General features: G+C 42.7%; 1 protein-coding gene across 3 annotated transcripts in view; it reads left to right on the top strand.

Annotated features, from left to right (window-relative positions):
* The window catches only part of DIAPH2 (diaphanous related formin 2), an 837317-nt gene that overhangs the window by 41607 nt on the left and 775868 nt on the right, over window positions 1-19842 (top strand). For all 3 annotated transcript variants that reach the window (XM_077825677.1, XM_077825676.1, XM_077825675.1), the window contains one exon: window positions 11180-11284. In XM_077825677.1, coding sequence (XP_077681803.1) covers window positions 11180-11284 — 105 coding nt within the window. The remainder of the gene's footprint in view (window positions 1-11179; window positions 11285-19842) is intronic.

The following is a 19842-nucleotide window of genomic DNA, read 5'->3' as shown; positions in this document are numbered from 1 at the left end:
TGTAAAGAACAAAATTATCAGACACATAGATAAAAATATGTTGAGAAAGAGTCAATTTGGCTCTTGTAAAGGGAAATCATGCCTCACCAATCTATTAGAATTCTTGGAGGGGGTCAACACATGTGGACAGGGGTGGTCCAGAGGATATAGTGTACTTGAACTTTGACAAAGCCTTTGACAAGGTCCCTCACCAAAGGCTCTTAAGCAGAGTCACCAGTGATGGAATCAGAGGGAAGGTCCTCTCATAGATCAATAACTGGTTAAAAGACAGGAAACAAAAGTTAGGAATAAATGGTCAGTTTTCAGAATGGCGAGAGAGAAATAGGGATTTATACTGGGACTAATGCTGTTCAACATGTTCATAAATGATCTGGAAAAAGGGGCAAATAGTCAGGTGGCACATTTACAGATACAAAATTACTCAAGATTCTTAAGTCGAAAGCTGACTACAAGGAGTTACAAAGGAATCTCACCAAACTTGGTGTCTGAGCAACAAAATGGTAGATGAAATTCAATATTGGTAATTGCAAAGTAATGCACATGGAAAACATAATCCCAATTATACATACAAAATGTTGGGGTCTAAATTAGCTCCTATCCCTCAAAAAGAGATCATGGATAGTTCTCTGAAAACATCTGCTCAATCTGCATCATCAGTCAAAAAGGCAAAGAGAATGTTAATAACCGTTTAGAAAAGGGAGAGATAAGACTTTAAATATCATAATGCCACTATATTAAATCCATGGTACTCCCACACCTGGGATGCTATATGGAGTTCTGGTCACTCTATCTCAAAAAAGATACATTAGAAATGGACAAGGTACAGGGAAGGGCAACAAATGATTAAGGGTATGGAACAGTTTCCATTTGAGGAGAGATTAGGAAGACTGGGACTAGTGTGATGGGATCCCCCCGGAATGCAGCCTGGGACTGTGCTCCTTGAACTCTCCCCAGCCTGGGCTGTCTTTCACAATGCCTTGTTTGTGACCAGAAGCAACCCCCAGAAATATACTGTCTTGCACTGCTCAAGATGGGCAGTGCAAATTTATTAATTGGTTCACCACTTCAACAATGGAAAGTGGACATACACCAGCCTTTGCAAACCTGAGCGGATTTGCCCCATATTTCACACAAAGGATGTATGGATGTGAGGAATCATTAAAAAAGGGATAGAGAAAAAGATGGAGAATATCTTAATGCCCTTATATAAATCCATGGTATGCCCATACCTTGAATACTGCATACAGATGTGGTCCCCTCATCTCAACAAAGATATACTGGCATTAGAAAAGGTTCAGAAAAGTACGCAGTCTAAACTCTCAACCCTATTAGACTGGGCAACATCTAGATTAAGCAGGTTTCTCACCCCACTGGATACTGCAGTTATTAATATACAGGTTTGTTCCTTAAACCTGGGCCAGTCTCCTCTGTTGGAGTCTTGTCTTCTTCTCGGTGTCTTAGCGAAGGTGTGGGCAGGAGAAGAGCCCAGTATGTGTTCACTCTCTGTTTTATACCCTCATGTGCTTGGGGAGCACAAGTCCAGGCATGTCTGGGGGGCATTGCTGAGTCTCTCCAAGCAACGTTGAGCAAATCTCCTGGTGTGGCCTCATGCAAGTGTGTCATTCATTGCATTGTAGCTCTCTTGCTGGACAGTGGCTGCTGATGGATTCTTTGACACCTCACCTGGGCATTGGTTACTTTCTCTGCTGTTGCGTTTGGGGAGCTAATATCTGCCTGATTCCTCAACTTACAGTATGTTTTATTGTCTACCATACAACAAAATTCTCATAACTTCATATTCATTAATGATGCACGTATATGGATGGAGAAATGACCTTCAGCAGATCATAACCTTTCCCCTGAAGCATATATAAAGCATTCCTTGTAAGGTAAGATCACAGTTATATGAAATGAGGACTATGGGGTTACAGTACACTCCCCCAAGGTATAGAATGTCACAACTAGTCAGCTTGGAAAAGTGACAACTAAGGTGGGGTATGATAGAAGTCTATAAAATCATGATTGATGTGAAGAAAGTAAATAGGAAAGTGCTTACCCTTTCACATAACACATGAACTAGAGGGTGTAATGGAATTAGTACACAGCAGGTTTAAAATAAGGAAAAGGAAGTACTACTTCACACGATGCACAGTCAATCTTTGGCACTTGATGACTGGGGTTGTTGTGAAGGCTAAAACTATAACTGGATTCAAAAAATTATTAGATAAGTTCACAAAGAATAGGTCCATTAATGGCTATTACTCAGGACAGTCTGGGATGTTACCCTATGCTTTGGGTGTCCCTAGGCCTCTGACTGCCAGAATCTGGGATTTGAGAATAGGGATAATTGCCCTGTTGAGTTCATGGCCTCGGAAGCATCTAACATTAGCCATTGTTGGAAGACGGGATATTGGACCGTTGGTCTGATCAATTATGGCCGTTCTTAGTTTTGCAAGTTGGCAAATGATAGACCTATTCACTACAAAGGACAACAAGTAATATCTGTTATGCTCTGAGGGCCTCAGTCTGGCCTCGCTGGTGAACACCTTCCACCTGAGCTGGCAGTTGACTCTCCTCCATGCTTTTCCTCCAATTCTGGTAAATTCACAGATTATGCTTCAGTTGAAACTGTGTCAGGCCAAACTCATTCTCCTTGCCCATGCATGGTGAGGCAGTGTTGGTTTCCCAACCTCCTTGTACTGTCAATTCAGCCTCCCGTACACCTTCCTATCCATCCTGACTTGCTCAGGATGGAATCATGATTGCATGTTGCTTCCTGTGCTCAGCTCCTTGCATTTCGTGGTGTGGCTGCTCTGTATTTTAAAGAGGAGGAAGAGCATTGTTCAGCGGCTATTCAGCAGGTTGTATTCAGTAGTAGAAAACCTTCCACCGGAATGGCCTGTTCAGCAAAATGGAAGTGCTTTTGGCCTGTGGAGTTCAGCCAACTGTGACTTGTATCCAGAACAGCTTGGAGTGTTTGCTGCTTATTCAGTCATTGGGCCTTATGCTTAGTTCATTGAGGGCGTATCTAGTGGCTATCTCAGCCTTTCATATTCCCATTCATAGAAGATCAGTATTTTTCTAGTGCTACGGCAGTGAGATTCTTAAAAGGAATTTATCTCCATCTGCTGGTGTGGAAAAATGTTCCCTTGTGAGACCTTAACTCAATCTTGGCAGCTCTGATGAGACTTCTGTTCAAGCCTCTTGCATCCTATCCCTTTCCTCTTATGTCAAAAACTACATTCCTCATGACAATAACACACACAAGCAGAGTGTGAGAGTTGCAGGCTTTGACAGAGGAACTTCCTTACACACAGTTCTCCAAGGATGGTGACTTTGTGGATGCACCCGAAATTTGTGTCTAAAGTGGTCTCTGTTTCGTTTGTACCAGACTTATGTCTTTTCCTAAGCCACATTCATACCTGGAGAAGTGCCTTCATATGTTAGATATCAGATGACGTCTGTCCTTCTACCTTGGCAGGACTAAACCCTTTTGAGCTTTACTTCATCTGTGGTGTCGTATACAGATTATATAAAGGAACAGGTAGTCTCCGCACAGATGATCTCTAAGTGGATAACTTGTTGCATCAAGACTTTATCCAAAGCAGCTTCAGCTATGCCCCCTAAATGGGTGTGAAGCCATTCTACGAGAGCGCAAGCTAAGTCAATGGTGTTTTTGAGTGACATTGTCAATATTGGACATTTGTGGGGCTGCATTTGGTCAGTGATACGTAAGTTTCTGAACCATTATGCCATTACCACTGCATCAAAAGCAGATGCAAACTTAGGGAAGGCAATCCTTGTTCAAATAGACTCTGCTTGTGAGTCACCTAAGTGGAATACATGGCTGCATCTACTCAAAGAACATATGGTTACTTCCTGTAACTGTGCTACTTTGAGATGTGATGCAGACATGTATTCCACGATTCACCCTCCATCCCCTCTATTTTGAAGTCTAGTCCCTAAGCATTGGGTGCGAAGAAACTGAGGGTGGTCCTGGAAGTGCTGCCTCATATAGCTGGGGAAGGGCTAGGACCATGAGGCGCAAGCACAGCCCCCACCCCATGGATATTATTAGGCAACATTTTCTGGCTCCAGTGTGCTGGGCATGCACCACACCAGTGGTTTTTTTTTGAGAGAATTTTGAGAGACAGTTACAATAAGTAACTGTTTCTTCCCTTTGTAGCGGAGCTTGCAGCTCTGACAAAGGAGAAATGAATTTGAGGAATCGCCTATCTGAACATATTAGGTCTGTTAGTCCAGGGCTTCCTGTGCCTCAGTATAGGAGATGCAGGAGGATAAGAGGAGTCTGGATAGATGGGGAAGCATAGACTAGGCTAGGATGAAGGGATTCCCAAGGCTTGGAGGAAGAATGACCTAGGATGAGGAAGCCAGGAATGCAGTATGTGCAGGGGCTTGATGCTGGGTTTGTAAGTTGGTTTCCCTCCCAGTTGTCTTACAGCCAGCCAGACCATCTAGTACAGGTTCTCAGCTTGGATCCTTACTTTAGTAGCTTTTCCATACCCCTTATCCTCAAGCTATTCTACATGGAAACACTTTATATTTTGTGATGGCAGCACAAAAAAACGCTTTGTTTTTGGTTTGTGCAGCACCAAGAGCAATGTGGTATATGAGTAGGGCTCCTAGATGTTACAGTAATACAAATACTATCTTTGGTTCAGAGTTCTGTTTTTATGAATGTTGTGACTCAAAAGGACATTGTGATTTCTTAGTTTCTTGTAATTCTCAAGTTACTGCATTGTGAAGTCAATTATTCTGAGTTTTTGGTGGGCTGAGATCACAATGTGGCCATTACCTCTAAATACAGGATAATTTACCTGGACTTACCAACTGAAATTCTTGAATAATTCACTGATTGATTACAGCAAGTATGGATGCTATCAAACTTCCATGTTTGTTGTCCAGCTAGTGAGAGTAAATACTAGGATTAAGTGCAGATCGCTTAGGTTTCAGTCCTAGTCTACTAAATGACAAAAGCTATCTTGGGGTATGTCTACACTACGGAATAAGGTCGAATTTACAGAAGTCGTTTTTTTAGAAATCGGTTTTATATATTCGAGTGTGTGTGTCCCCACAGAAAATGCTCTAAGTGCATTAAGTGCACTAACTCGGCGGAGTGCTTCCACAGTACCGAGGCTAGAGTCGACTTCTGGAGCGTTGCACTATGGGTAGCTATCCCACAGTTCCCGCAGTCTCTGCTGCCCATTGGAATTCTGGGTTGAGATCCCAATGCCTGATGGGGCTAAAACATTGTCGCGGGTGGTTCTGGGTACATATTGTCAGGCCCCCATTCCCTCCCTCCCTCCCTCCCTCCCTCCGTGAAAGCAAGGGCAGACAATCGTTTCGCGCCTTTTTTTCCTGAGTTACCTGTACAGACGCCATACCACGGCAAGCATGGAGCCCGCTCAGGTAACAGTCACCGTATGTCTCCTGGGTGCTGGCAGACACGGTACGACATTGCTACAGAGCAGCAGCAACCCATTGCCTTCTGGCAGCAGATGGTGCAATACGACTGATAGCCGTCATCGTCGTGTCCGAGGTGCTCCTGGCCATGTCGGCCAGGAGCGCCTGGGCAGACATGGGCGCAGGGACTAAATTTGGAGTGACTTGACCAGGTCATTCTCTTTAGTCCTGTAGTCAGTCCTATTGAACCGTCTTATGGTGAGCAGGCAGGCGATACGGATTGCTAGCATCTTGTGCCGGGCAGGCAAGAGATGAGGATTGCTAGCAGTCGTATTGTACCATCTTCTGCCAGGAAGGCAAGAGATGAGGATGGCATGCAGTCCTTCTGCACCATCTGCTGCGAGCCAAAGATGTAAAAGATAGATGGAGTGGATCAAAACAAGAAATAGACCAGATTTGTTTTGTAGTCATTTGCCTCCTCCCCCGTCTAGGGGACTCATTCCTCTAGGTCACACTGCAGTCACTCACAGGGAAGGTGCAGCGAGGTAAATCTAGCCATGTATCAATCAGAGGCCAGACTAACCTCCTTGTTCCAATAAGAACAATAACGTAGGTGCACCATTTCTTATTGGAACCCTCCGTGAAGTCCTGCCTGAAATACTCCTTGATGTAAAGCCACCCCCTTTGTTGATTTTAGCTCCCTGAAGCCAACCCTGTAAGCCATGTCATCAGTCACCCCTCCCTCCGTCAGAGCTACGGCAGACAATCGTTCCGCGCCTTTTTTCTGTGCGGACGCCATACCAAGGCAAGCATGGAGGCCGCTCAGCTCACTTTGGCAATTAGGAGCACATTAAACCCTACACGCATTATCTAGCAATATATGTAGCACCAGAACCTGGCAAAGCGATACCAGGCGAGGAGGCGACGTCAGCGCGGTCACGTGAGTGATCAGGAAATGGACACAGATTTCTCTGAAAGCATGGGCCCTGCCAATGCATGCATCATGGTGCTAATGGGACAGGTTCATGCTGTGGAACGCCAATTCTGGGCTCGGAAAACAAGCACAGACTGGTGGGACCGCATAGTGTTGCAGATCTGGGACGATTCCCAGTGGCTGCGAAACTTTTGCATGCGTAAGAGCACTTTCATGGAACTTTGTGACTTGCTTTCCCCTGCCCTGAAGTGCATGAATACCAAGATGAGAGCAGCCCTCACAGTTGAGAAGCGAGTGGCGATAGCCCTGTGGAAGCTTGCAACCCCCCGCCCCTTGGTTCACTCTACTTCCCTGTAAGCTAACCACCCTCCCCTCCTCCCTTAGATCACGGCTTGCAGAGGCAATAAAGTCATTGTTGCTTCACATTCATGCATTCTTTATTCATTCATCACACAAATCGGGGGATGACTACCAAGGTAGCCCAGGAGGGGTGGTGGAGGAGGGAAGGAAAATGCCACACAGCACTTTAAAAGTTTACAACTTTAAAATTTATTGAATGCCAGCCTTCTTTTTTTTGGGCAATCCTCTGTGGCGGAGTGGCTGGTTGGCCGGTGGACCCCGCACCGCGTTCTTGGGCGTCTGGGTGTGGAGGCTATGGAACTTGGGGAGGAGGGCAGTTGGTTACACAGGGGCTGTAGTGGCAGTCTGTGCTCCAGCTGCCTTTGCTGCAGCTCAACCATACACTGGAGCATACTGGTTTGGTCCTCCAGCAGCCTCAGCATTGAATCCTGCCTCCTTTCATCATGCTGCCGCCACCTTTCAGCTTCAGCCCTCTCTTCAGGCCGCCACCTCTCCTCCCGGTCATTTTGTGCTTTCCTGCACTCTGACATTATTTGCCTCCACGCATTCGTCAGTGCTGTGTCAGTGCGGGAGGACATCATGAGCTCGGAGAACATTTCATCTCGAGTGCGTTTTTTTTTCTTTCTAATCTTCACTAGCTTCTGGGAAGGAGAAGATCCTGTGATCATTGAAACACATGCAGCTGGTGGAGGAAAAAAAAAGGGACAGCGGTATTTAAAAGGACACATTTTATAAAACAGTGGCTACACTCTTTCACGGTAAAGCTTGCTGTTAACATTACATACATAACACATGTGCTTTCATTACAAGGTCGCATTTTGCCTCCCCCCACTGCGTGGCTACCCCCTCAACCCTCCCCCGTCCCCGTGGCTAACAGCGGGGAACATTTCTGTTTAGCCACAGGCGAACAGCCTAGCAGGAACGGGCTCCTTTGAGTGTCCCCTGAAGATAAGCACTCTATTTCAACCAGGTGACCATGAATGATATCTGACTCTCCTGAGGATAACACAGAGAGATAAAGAACGGATGTTGTTTGAACGCCAGCAAACATACACTGCAATGCTTTGTTGTACAATGATTCCCGAGTACGTGTTACTGGCCTGGAGTGGTAAAATGTCCTACCAGGAAGGACGCAATAAGGCTGCCCTCCTCAGAAACCTTTTGCAAAGGCTTTGGGAGTACATCCAGGAGAGCCGCGAATGCCAGGGCAAAGTAATCCTTTCACATGCTTGCTTTTAAACCATGTATAGTATTTTAAAAGGTACACTCATCGGAGGTCCCTTCTCCGCCTGCCAGGTCCAGGAAGCAGCCTTGGGTGGGTTCAGGGGGTACTGGCTCCAGGTTCAGGGTGAGAAACAGTTCCTGGCTCCTGGCTGTCGGGAAAAGCGGTTTCTTCGCTTGCTTGCTGTGAGCTACCTACAACCTCCTCATCTTCTTCTTCGTCCCCAAGACCTGCTTCCGTGTTGCCTCCATCTCCATTGAAGGAGTCAAACAACACGGCTGGGGTAGTGGTGGCTGAACCCCCTAAAATGGCATGCAGCTCATCATAGAAGCAGCATGTTTGGGGCTCTGACCAGGAGCGGCCGTTCGCCTCCCTGGTTTTCTGGTACGCACCTCAGCTCCTTCAGTTTCACGTGGCACTGCTTTGGGTCCCTGTTATGACCTCTGTCCTTCATGCCCTGGGAGATTTTGACAAAGGTTTTGGCATTTCAAAAACGGGAATGGAGTTCTGATAGCACGGATTCCTCTCCCCAAATAGCGATCAGATCCCGTACCTCCCGTTCGGTCCATGCTGGAGCTCTTTTGCGATTCTGGGACTCCATCATGGTCACCTCTGCTGATGAGCTCTGCATGGTCACCTGCAGCTTGCCCTGCTGGCCAAACAGGAAATGAGATGCAAAAGTTCGCAGTTCTTTTCCTGTCTACCTGGCCAGTGCATCTGAGTTGAGAGTGCTGTCCAGAGCGATCACAATGGAGCACTCTGGGATAGCTCCCGGAGGCCAGTACCGTTGAATTGTGTCCACAGTACCCCAAATTCGACCCGGCAAGGCCGATTTAAGCGCTAATCCACTTGTCAGGGGTGGAGTAAGGAAATCGATTTTAAGAGCCCTTTAAGTCGAACTAAAGGGCTTCATCGTGTGGACGGGTGCAGGTTTACATTGATTTAACGCTGCTAAATTCGACCTAAAGTCCTAGTGTAGACCAGGGCTTGGATTTAATTTCTGTATTTTCTATAACTTTTTTGTTTTGAAACAAAAACCCTAGTATGTAGTCAGAAGTAGAAACTTGTGCTTTTTTCACATCTCAAGCATTTGTGGTAAGCCTTTTTAATTTATTTATTTATTTATTTTGAGACCCATTCATTAAACTGACATTGATGTCCTCAAATACACATATGTATTAAGACTTTTTCTCTGGAATCCAAATGTCAGTGCAGGAATAGAATTAGGAATTAGTTGGTTTTTTTTTCTTGTAATGATTATAATGGGATATTAAAATGCTACTTCAGTTTGACAGTAAAAACTTCTGTTAAACAACAAAATGGGCTAGACTACCTGTTCCTGAACAGGAAACATAAGCTAACCTCAGTAATTTGAAAAATTGTGGATTTAACTTAAATGTTAATTCTTCATTAACTAATTTGCCAGTCTTAAGACAGCTTCATGAATGGTTTCTTTTAAGTAACTGAATTAAAATACTTTCTTTGGTTTAATAAAACATAGACAATTTCTGCCATTCTCGTGTACAATTGCAGTGTTAACTTCAGATGAAGCAACTTGTGATTGCAGGGTCTGTGTACTTAATGCACACTAAACTACTTACATTCTTGTGATGCCTAGATATACATGTAAAGAAAAATTTAGTGGTTTAAAGTTGAGTTGGTTCCGCACAATCTACTGGGCACAGTTACAAAAGCAAGAAAATAAGTTTAACAATCATACTACTTTTACTGTACCCATATATACTCACCTTGCAGCTACCAAAATACTAAACATCAACAAAAATGGTGAACCCAAATTCCGTTTGTTGCCGCGAAGGTGGAGTAAAAAAATAAGTAAATAAAATGGCCCTCAGGTGATAAACCTGATAACTTCGGAGGACGGCAGAATGAGAACCACCAATAGAGAATGGAAATAGTGGACAGTGTTTAGAGAGAAAAAAGCTCAAATAATCTGGACAGAAATGTCAAATTGGTTTCTGCTAAGGCTAGCATTATTGTGGGGTTTGGGTTTTTCGGTCATTGCTTTCTGAGGAGGATTTAAGCCAGTGGGCTTCAGGATGGAAAATATAGTTTAACAAAAGATTTATATAAATAATACTTTATCTTCTGTAAGGCCTTTATAGTCTTTCCATTTTATAATCTGAATGATAATGTGCGTGCTGGAATTGAAATTTTTACGTATATTTTCCTAAAGTTTCGTAGTTAAAATGCTCATCTGCACTGGAAAAGAAGTTCAGCACTTCATTAACATCCAGGTTGTGAGAATGGCACCAACTCATAGCAAGCAAATAGCTAGTGTAAATAAGCACCTTCCAAAATCAGAACTTCGACAAGTCAGGGAAACAGGAGTATTCTGATGAGACTCTATTCCTCGATCAGGGAATATGGCTTGATCGTGGGATTGTAGTGTTCCTAAATCAGTTAGGGATAATCCCACCTGTTAGTGGCTAAATATGGGTTTGGGAAGCTAGCTTTTGGTCCTTAGTATGGGAAACTGGCCTGTGTAAGAAAAAATTTACGAATTTGGTTATTGTGTCAAATGTCTAAAAATCTCATTAATACTGGAGCAGTTTTGTTCAAAGTGACAAGTTTTTATGCCATTAAAATGTTTTTTTATAAAAAACATAGCTTTGGACACTAATACAAAATTAATGCATGTGGTCAACTTAACATCTGAATTGGATCAATTTTAGCATCTTACTTTCCTTGTTTTTTTTACTGGAAGCATACTTCCTTGTCAGTTGTGTTGAACATAATGCTCGTTGTGGGGTATTATGGAAAATTGTAAAATTAAAATTCATACTGTATAGTTAAAGGTATAGAATAAAAATTAAATATTGAGATAATTCAGAGGACAGTTTCAGAGTAACAGCCGTGTTAGTCTGTATTCGCAAAAAGAAAAGGAGGACTTGTGGCACCTTAGAGACTAACCAATTTATTTGAGCATGAGCTTTCGTGAGCTACAGCTCAGTGAGCTGTAGCTCACGAAAGCTCATGCTCAAATAAATTGGTTAGTCTCTAAGGTGCCACAAGTCCTCCTTTTCTTTCAGAGGACAGTGTAAGGGAATAATTGACTGGATTACCACAGATATTTCAAGTAGGTACACAGTAACTCAGTCACTGTTAATTTTCAAATATGGAGCAGTTTTTATTTGTAAAGGGGCATCAGTACTAGTCAAGATAAAAGAAAACTGAAATAAGTATTATCATGTCATTTTATGTTGTCTGCTCATTTACAGGAAGACATGAACTTAAATGAAGAACGTAAAGCTCCTTTACGAAATAAGGACTTGACCACGAAACGTGAGATGGTTGGCCAGTACATTTCTGCAACTGCTAAATCTGTAAGTTAACTTTTCCAAGATAGACCAGAATAATAAGCTTGGCTTCATGTACTTTATGCTTTTTGAGATGAAATAGTCTGATTGCTGCCTCAGTTTATCCTTAGAAATCCATTGTGCATAATGCACTTTATAATGCCATCAATTGTAGATAAATTGTTCGAGGTGTACTAAATTTTAATTAATCTGAAACATGACCCTCACTTACTGTAAACTAGTCAGACTTCAAAATCTACAGCTCTAGGGTAATCAGTAGGACTTGATGATGAAAACATGGAATTGTCAAATTTGTAAAGTAATAAAATTGATGTTGGACAAGGTCTCAATTTGTTAAATTAGTTAAGTAGTGTAGTTGGCTTGGTAGGGCACAAGGTGCTCTGTTGCTGGTGAGAATCATTCTGTAGTAAGATGAAATACCACCATTCTTAGGGATAACCTTATGGAGCTGTCAGTCTTCAATGTTGAAGAATTTCCATGCTCCTCGCTGTGCGCATAAATACCTGTGTTAGTAGATCCACATATCACAACTTTGTTATGCCATAAAGGTGTTCAGTTACTTAAAAGTATATGGTTGCATGCAAAGTAATTTTAAATTTAATTTTCCTGATACCTGCTGGGAGAGCAATACAGCGGTGCATAGACAATCCAGGAAGTTTTTGGAAAGCGTAGGGGACAATTTCCTGGTGCAAGTGCTAGAGGAGCCAGCTAGGGGGGGAGCTTTTCTTGATCTGCTGCTCACAAACCGGGAAGAATTAGTAGGGGAAGCAAAAGTGGATGGGAATCTGGGAGGCAGCGACCATGAGTTGGTTGAGTTCAGGATCCTGACACAGGGAAGAAAGGTAAGCAGGAGGATACGGACCCTGGACTTCAGGAAAGGTGACTTCGACTCCCTCAGGGAACGGATGGGTAGGATCCCCTGGGGGACTAACATGAAGGGGAAAGGAGTCCAGGAGAGCTGGCTGTATTTCAAGGAATCCCTGTTGAGGTTACAGGGACAAACCATCCCGATGTGTCGAAAGAATAGTAAATATGGCAGGCGACCAGCTTGGCTTAACGGTGAAATCCTTGCGGATCTTAAACATAAAAAAGAAGCTTACAAGAAGTGGAAGGTTGGACATATGACCAGGGAAGAGTATAAAAATATTGCTCGGGCATGTAGAAATGAATTCAGGAGGGCCAAATCGCACCTGGAGCTGCAGCTAGCGAGAGATGTTAAGAGTAACAAGAAGGGTTTCTTCAGGTATGTTGGCAACAAGAAGAAAGCCAAGGAAAGTGTGGGCCCCTTAATGAATGAGGGAGGCAATCTAGTGACAGAGGATGTGGAAAAAGCTAATGTACTCAATGCTTTTTTTGCCTCTGTCTTCACTAACAAGGTCAGCTCCCAGACTGCTGCGCTGGGCATCACAACATGGGGAATAGATGGCCAGCCCTCTGTAGAGAAAGAGGTGGTTAGGGACTTCTTAGAAAAGCTGGACGCGCACAAGTCCATGGGGCCGGACCAGTTGCATCCGAGAGTGCTAAAGGAATTGGCGGCTGTGATTGCAGAGCCATTGGCCATTATCTTTGAAAACTCGTGGCAAATGGGGCAAGTCCCAGATGACTGGAAAAAGCCTAATGTTTTAATCTTTAAAAAAGGGAAGGAGGAGGATCCCGGGAACTACAGGCCAGTCAGCCTCACCTCAGTCCCTGGAAAAATCATGGAGCAGGTCCTCAAAGAATCAATCCTGAAGCACGTACATGAGAGGAAAGTGATCAGGAACAGTCAGCATGGATTCACCAAGGGAAGGTCATGCCTAACTAACCTAATCGCCTTCTATGATGAGATTACTGGTTCTGTGGATGAAGGGAAAGCAGTGGATGTATTGTTTCTTGATTTTAGCAAAGCTTTTGACACGGTCTCCCACAGTATTCTTGTCAGCAAGTTAAAGAAGTATGGGCTGGATGAATGCACTATAAGGTGGGCAGAAAGTTGGCTAGATTGTTGGGCTCAACGGGTAGTGATCAATGGCTCCATGTCTAGTTGGCAGCCGGTGTCAAGTGGAGTGCCCCAGGGGTTGGTCCTGGGGTCGGTTTTGTTCAATATCTTCATAAATGATCTGGAGGATGGTGTGGATTGCACTCTCAGCAAATTTGCGGATGATACTAAACTGGGAGGAGTGGTAGATACGCTGGAGGGCAGGGATAGGATACAGAGGGACCTAGATAAATTGGAGGATTGGGCCAAAAGAAATCTGATGAGGTTCAATAAGGATAAGTGCAGGGTCCTGCACTTAGGACGGAAGAACCCAATGCACAGCTACAGACTAGGGACCGAATGGCTAGGCAGCAGTTCTGTGGAAAAGAACCTAGGGGTGACAGTGGACGAGAAGCTGGATATGAGTCAGCAGTGTGCCCTTGTTGCCAAGAAGGCCTATGGCATTTTGGGATGTATAAGTAGGGGCATAGCCAGCAGATCGAGGGACGTGATCGTCCCCCTCTATTCGACATTGGTGAGGCCTCATCTGGAGTACTGTGTCCAGTTTTGGGCCCCACACTACAAGAAGGATGTGGATAAATTGGAGAGAGTCCAGCGAAGGGCAACAAAAATGATTAGGGGTCTGGAACACATGAGTTATGAGGAGAGGCTGAGGGAACTGGGATTGTTTAGTCTGCAGAAGAGAAGAATGAGGGGGGATTTGATAGCTGCTTTCAACTACCTGAGAGGTGGTTCCAAAGAGGATGGTTCTAGACTACTCTCAGTGGTAGAAGATGACAGGACAAGGAGTAATGGTCTCAAGTTGTAGTGGGGGAAGTTTAGGTTGGATATTAGGAAAAACTTTTTCACTAGGAGGGTGGTGAAACACTGGAATGCGTTACCTAGGGAGGTGGTAGAATCTCCTTCCTTAGAAGTTTTTAAGGTCAGGCTTGACAAAGCCCTGGCTGGGTTGATTTAATTGGGGATTGGTCCTGCTTTTGAGCAGGGGGTTGGACAAGATGACCTCCTGAGGTCCCTTCCAACCCTAATATTCTATGATTCTATGGAAGTCCCTAGAGGGGGAGATGTTTTTTCAGGTAAAATGGCCACAGGTTTATCCATCTCCAGTTGGCCAATGTTCAGTTAAGGTTGATTGCAGTGAAAGATGCTAACCTATTCTTGGACATCTGTAGTAATTCCACTGTAAATTACTAATGTGTTTTGCCCTGTATTCCTCTTGTATTTGCTGTATATTGTACTTTAAGCAAGCTGATTTCTGAATGTTAAACAATGCATTGCAGCACTGCCAGAGCAGAGTAACAGCATTTGTTAAAATTTAGCTTTTGGTATCCCAAGAGCAGAAATATGTTTCAAGTGATAAGTGAAATTTGCCATTAGCATCATTTTCAATAGAATTGGGTGATGTGTAGAGTTTTACTTGGAAATTGGGACTTTTTTCCCCCCATTTTTGCATTGTTGTTTGTAGGAAGATGCTTTGGGAAATACAAGCTTTATATTCAGTGTAATACCTAAAGGCAGAAATTTTAGTAATTTTATGCAACTAAGTCTGAGTGCAAAATACAGATACTATACATGGATAATCATGGGTTTTTATTTTTAAAATGAACTGCAAAATAAGATCGTTTATCTTCCTAATGATAAGCATAGAACTGAAAGTGAGGTAAGTGACTTGAGCTTCTGAGTTTTTTAACAGATTTTCATCAGTACACTGTTACTGTATGAAGTTTTGACTTCAAATTTCTTCGCAACACTAGAACTCCATATAACTGAATTAATTTTTGGAAGAAGTTACATGATTATCCTTTTTCACTGAATGAGGGGAGTTGATTGGTGTAATGTGTAAATAGAGATATTGAAAGAAAGTCGCATCTGTCTTATCTTTATTAAACCAATAGGTATGAAAGCTTAAAGCTTGTCATTCAGAGAATGAAAAATCCAGAGTGTAAAGCATTACATGTTTCTAAACATACCACAATCATCTAGTACACCAGCTGTAATAACATTTCACTGTTATGAAAATGATTTGGTAATATTTTTGTGTGAACTAGCTTTGGGTTTATTGAGGTATTTTTGATTAGGGTGCTTTAAAGCTTCTTTTTCTCCATTTGATGATGATAAAAAAAATCAAATGTAGGATCAGTCCAAGCAAGAAGAAAACCAATTACATGTTACTAAAACTTCCTTGTTGCAGAAGGAATGGAAAAAGTGTCTACTGGGAATATTTAAAGCAATACTCTTTTCAAAAATATTTTCTGAAAGTGGCTTTTCCCCTAAAGGTGTTAAGATATAATTTAGGAATTTTATAATAAAGCATGGCTAAGGTTGCATGCCTAACAGGTTTTGTTTGCATTTTAAGAAACTTTAACCTTATCACAATATGTAATACATTGTGTAGAAGTGTAGCATAAACTTGGGTGTTGATTTTAAATACAATACTAAGTATAGTTTTTGTTTTTTTCCAAAACAACCTTCAGAGAAATCTTCATTTTAAAACGTTGTTCAGCCTTCAGTTTGGATGTTTCATCGATGTCTACAGTGTTTTCCTTTTAAAATATTGTACTCCAGCTCAAATGTAGACTTTAAAATAGGTAATTTAGGTGCATGTCAATTGAATTCTAAAACTTGAATTTATAAATAAACCAGAAGTGTAGATGTATGTTCGTAATTTTTTCTCAGTAACATTATTATTCTCATGGCCCTAACTTTTCTTTTGTCTTAAATCTAATGAAAGATTTATGTAGGTAAAATAACTAAACTTAGGAGTTAATGATTTTAATGACTTGACCCACCTATTAAGTGTCCTTAAGATTCATCTATGTTTGATAATTGCATCTGTGTTTGATAATCTTTCTGTGGCAACTACAGCAGTTGATTAAAAGGAAAAAAAATTCAACAGTTGACTCAAATGCAATGTCATTTTATTCTTAAGTACTATTTTCATCAGTCTGCTTTGTTTGCTTGATGGTCATCGTCCTCCGTTGGATGTGCTTCCTTCCCACTTAGTTGACTGCTTCTGTGGATATTATCTCTTTCTGGACATTCCCATGAGGAAGTTACAGTTTCAGTGCCTTGAGTGGCTTCTTCTCTTTGTTGCAAAAGTACTTTGTAGGAGATGAAGGGCACCTGGGCTGATTTACTGTGAGTTTGCAGATGATTTGCCAAGTGGCCAGCCTTCTGCAAGTCCAAGTTGATGGGTGACTGTTAGAAGAATTTGGTAGCAAAGGTCAGGCAGATCCATGTGACCACCAATTTCGTGTGTTCATATCACACAATTGAGGTTCACATGGTACATGGTCTGCACCAAGTAGTCTGTACACTTAAGCTGGCAGCTCCTTTCTGGAAGTAAAAAGCATATTAGCGGTAAAGTCTTTTGCATGGTTGTAGTAGGGCTGTTCCAGGTTGTTGGTGGTTGGTTTTTTTTTTTTTCTGCCAAAGTCTAGCAGCTTAGTTTAAAAAGTATATTAATCAAAAACATAAATGGCCTTAACTATTTTATTATTTTAGCGGTATAGGTTTCTTAGTTTTGTCTGTACTCCTTTAGATTGTCCTTATTACTCTTGGGATCCATCCATTAATAGCTGAACTATATGATTTTGTTTTTTGCCAGAAAGTTTTTCCTACCGTGTTACGTCAGATAATATTTCCACAGGCTACTTAAGATACAAAACAAATTTAAAAACCTGAAGAGTACAAGACTCCCCTCCCCTCCCCCCCCCCGGGATATCACAATATCAAAAGACATAGCATTTCAACATTTTAATTATGAGCTAATTTGATTTTTTTTTTTTTTTTGGTCACATAATTGTCCCTGTGGGTTCACCACTTTGTGGAGAGGAGGTACACCTGTGCTTGAAGACCTTTGGGAGCAGTGTCCACATCGTCTGCTCCATGGTCTGTACGCCCTCATGCCCTGTTTGAGGGCGTGTTCCTGCTCTGTTTCCTTCTCAACTGCCTTTGGCATGACACTGAGCTTTGTGGCGTCCATTAGTTAGTGCTATCAGTCTTAGGCTTGTTACTTTAATTGCCTTGTTTCCTTAGTGTTTTATAACATCTGACTATTTACTTACTGCACAAATTTGTTTGTGTGTTTTGTGGGCCTGCCTTGTTCAGTCTTTCATAGGTGTGGTTCAGCACCCTGTCCCATTTCCACCCCGATAAGGGCTTCTCCCTTTGTCAGAGGCTTTGTGAATTTTTTTTTTAAATTTGTTATTCCAGAAATTTAAGTTTTTAAATCCTACCATACATGCAGAGGGTCTCTTCCCCTGAGCGATAGCCAGTCTAATTGTCTCCACTGTCTAGAGGAGACATTTGATCAGGGTGCAAGATCTGCATCCGATTCAGAAGCAGATCGACGAACTGAGGAAGGACCAGCTTAAGTTGCTGCTCCTGGAGTGTTGTAGGAGACTCTCTCCTCTGGCTTGTTGACCATGGTACTTGGCTCAGAACCAGCCAGACAAAGCCACCTCAAAAAGGTAAGTATTGACCCCAGCTCCTCTGGTACCTGCTCCATTGGTAGGGCACAAGGGACATTCTGATGGCTCTCTTGCCATGGTCAGTTCTGCCAGCTACAGCACCATCTGAATTGACTCACCAGTGCCTCCTCCAGTAGCATGTAGATAGCTGCTACAGAAGGATCTTCTAGTTTCACAGGAACCTGATTCTCCCCTGCTGATGGTACAGAAAGAAATCGCCCCCTCCTTCTTCAATATTGATGAGTTCAGCATCCTCGTTTGATATAAGGGATGACGCCTCTTTAGAACTGAAGATATCCATTGAGGGATCCACCTCCTGCCCACTCTGACCCCTTTTCCTAGGTTGGCTCTGAAAGAGGGTCTTCAGGAACCAAGCACATGCGAATCCCTCTACAACCACCCTTGAGTCCATTGCCCTTTCCTTGGGCCCCACTTCAATGGCCCTTTTGAAATCCCTGGGATATGTATGGGGATGATGATTCCAGCAGGCAAATGCACTAGAGCTCCTACAAATATCAGCAACCTCCATCAGGACCCATATGTGTCCCCTCCTTAGGAACAAGAACTGAGCGATGACAAAGAGGTATGCTGATGCCTCTCTGATGGGCTGAGGTGCCCCCTCTTTAAAACCTTACAGTACAGGACAAATGGGCACCTCAGAAATCTGTCGTTTGCATCGGTCTCATTGAGTTCAGAGCAGTTTGGTATGTGTGCAACCACTTTCCACCCATAATGAAAGATCATACATTCAGGATCAAGATGGACAACAGAATGACCATGCATTATGTAAGCCAGTGGTTCTCAACCTTTCCAGACTATTATATCCCTTTCAGGAGTCTGATTAATCTTGCATACCCCAAGTTTCACCTCACTTAAAAACTACTTGCTTACAAAATCAGACATAAATATACAAAAGTATTTCAACGTTGTTGTTGAAAAATTGCTTACTTTCTCATTTTTACCATGTAAAATAAATTGATTGCAATATAATATTGTACTTAGATTTCAATGTATAGTATATAGAGCAGTATAAACAAGTCACTGTCTGTATGAAATTTTAGTTTCTACGGACATTGCTAATGATTGTTATGTAGCCTGTTGTAAAACTAGACAATATCAAGATAAGTTGATGCACCCCCAGAAGACCTTGGTGTACTCCCAGGTACACATATGTCTGGTTGAGAATCACTGTTGTAAGCCACTAGGTAGGAGCAAGATCCTATCCTTGGGAATAAAAGCATTAGTACGTAGGAATGGATGCATCGCCCATCAGAGGCATGCTTATCAGGTCTGCAGAATGTTAGCCAACACACTGAACTGACTTTTTTGCCAGGCCCACAAATGGGAGCTGAGGAATCAGATTATACAGGCAATGTTTTTCATTTGGGGCTTCCGAGAGCTAGACCTTTTTGGCATCCAACAAGCAATGATGCAAGCTACAATTCAGGGGGGTGGTTCTGACTGCATATTTGCAAGGCAGTGGTTTCCTTGCTGCATGGCCAAGAACGCTGCTGGAAGCTTGTCCCCCAACACCATTGCATCTCAAACTTATGAAAAAGAGCAAAGTCAACATCATGCGATGGTGTCAACCTGCCTGAGGCAGATACGGTTCCTGGATCTGTCGCTTTGGCCACCTCTTTGACTGTCACTGATAATAGGCTTGCTGATTGATTCAAGACTTGGGGAAAACTGTTCACCCCAGTCTACCCATGCCACATCGCATGGCTTGGCTCCTGGATGACAAGTAGGTGTAGAAATAGACTCTTCATTTGAAGTGCAGAACATAGTATTGAACAATAGAAAACTGTCCATGAGGAAGACTGAACTTCAAAAATGGAAGCAAATCTACTTTTGGTAAATCTACTGTGGTTTGTCTGCTTCAGATTCTCACTTAACTCACATATTGGATTACCTGTTAAACTTGAAGATGTTGAGTTTGTCACTGAGTTCTGTTAAAGTCCAGCGAGCAGCTATTACGGCCTTACACTTACCTGTTTGTTCGTTATTTGCACATCCCACAACCTGCAGGTTCATTAAGGACTTTTCCAAACTCTACATGTTAGAGAGCTCACATGGGCCTCTGACCTTAATTAATCAGAATAGTTTTGGCCAAA

The sequence above is a fragment of the Eretmochelys imbricata genome, chromosome 9 (assembly GCF_965152235.1).
Source record: "Eretmochelys imbricata isolate rEreImb1 chromosome 9, rEreImb1.hap1, whole genome shotgun sequence".
NCBI lineage: Eukaryota > Metazoa > Chordata > Testudines > Cheloniidae > Eretmochelys > Eretmochelys imbricata.
This window is presented reverse-complemented; position numbering and strand designations above follow the sequence as displayed.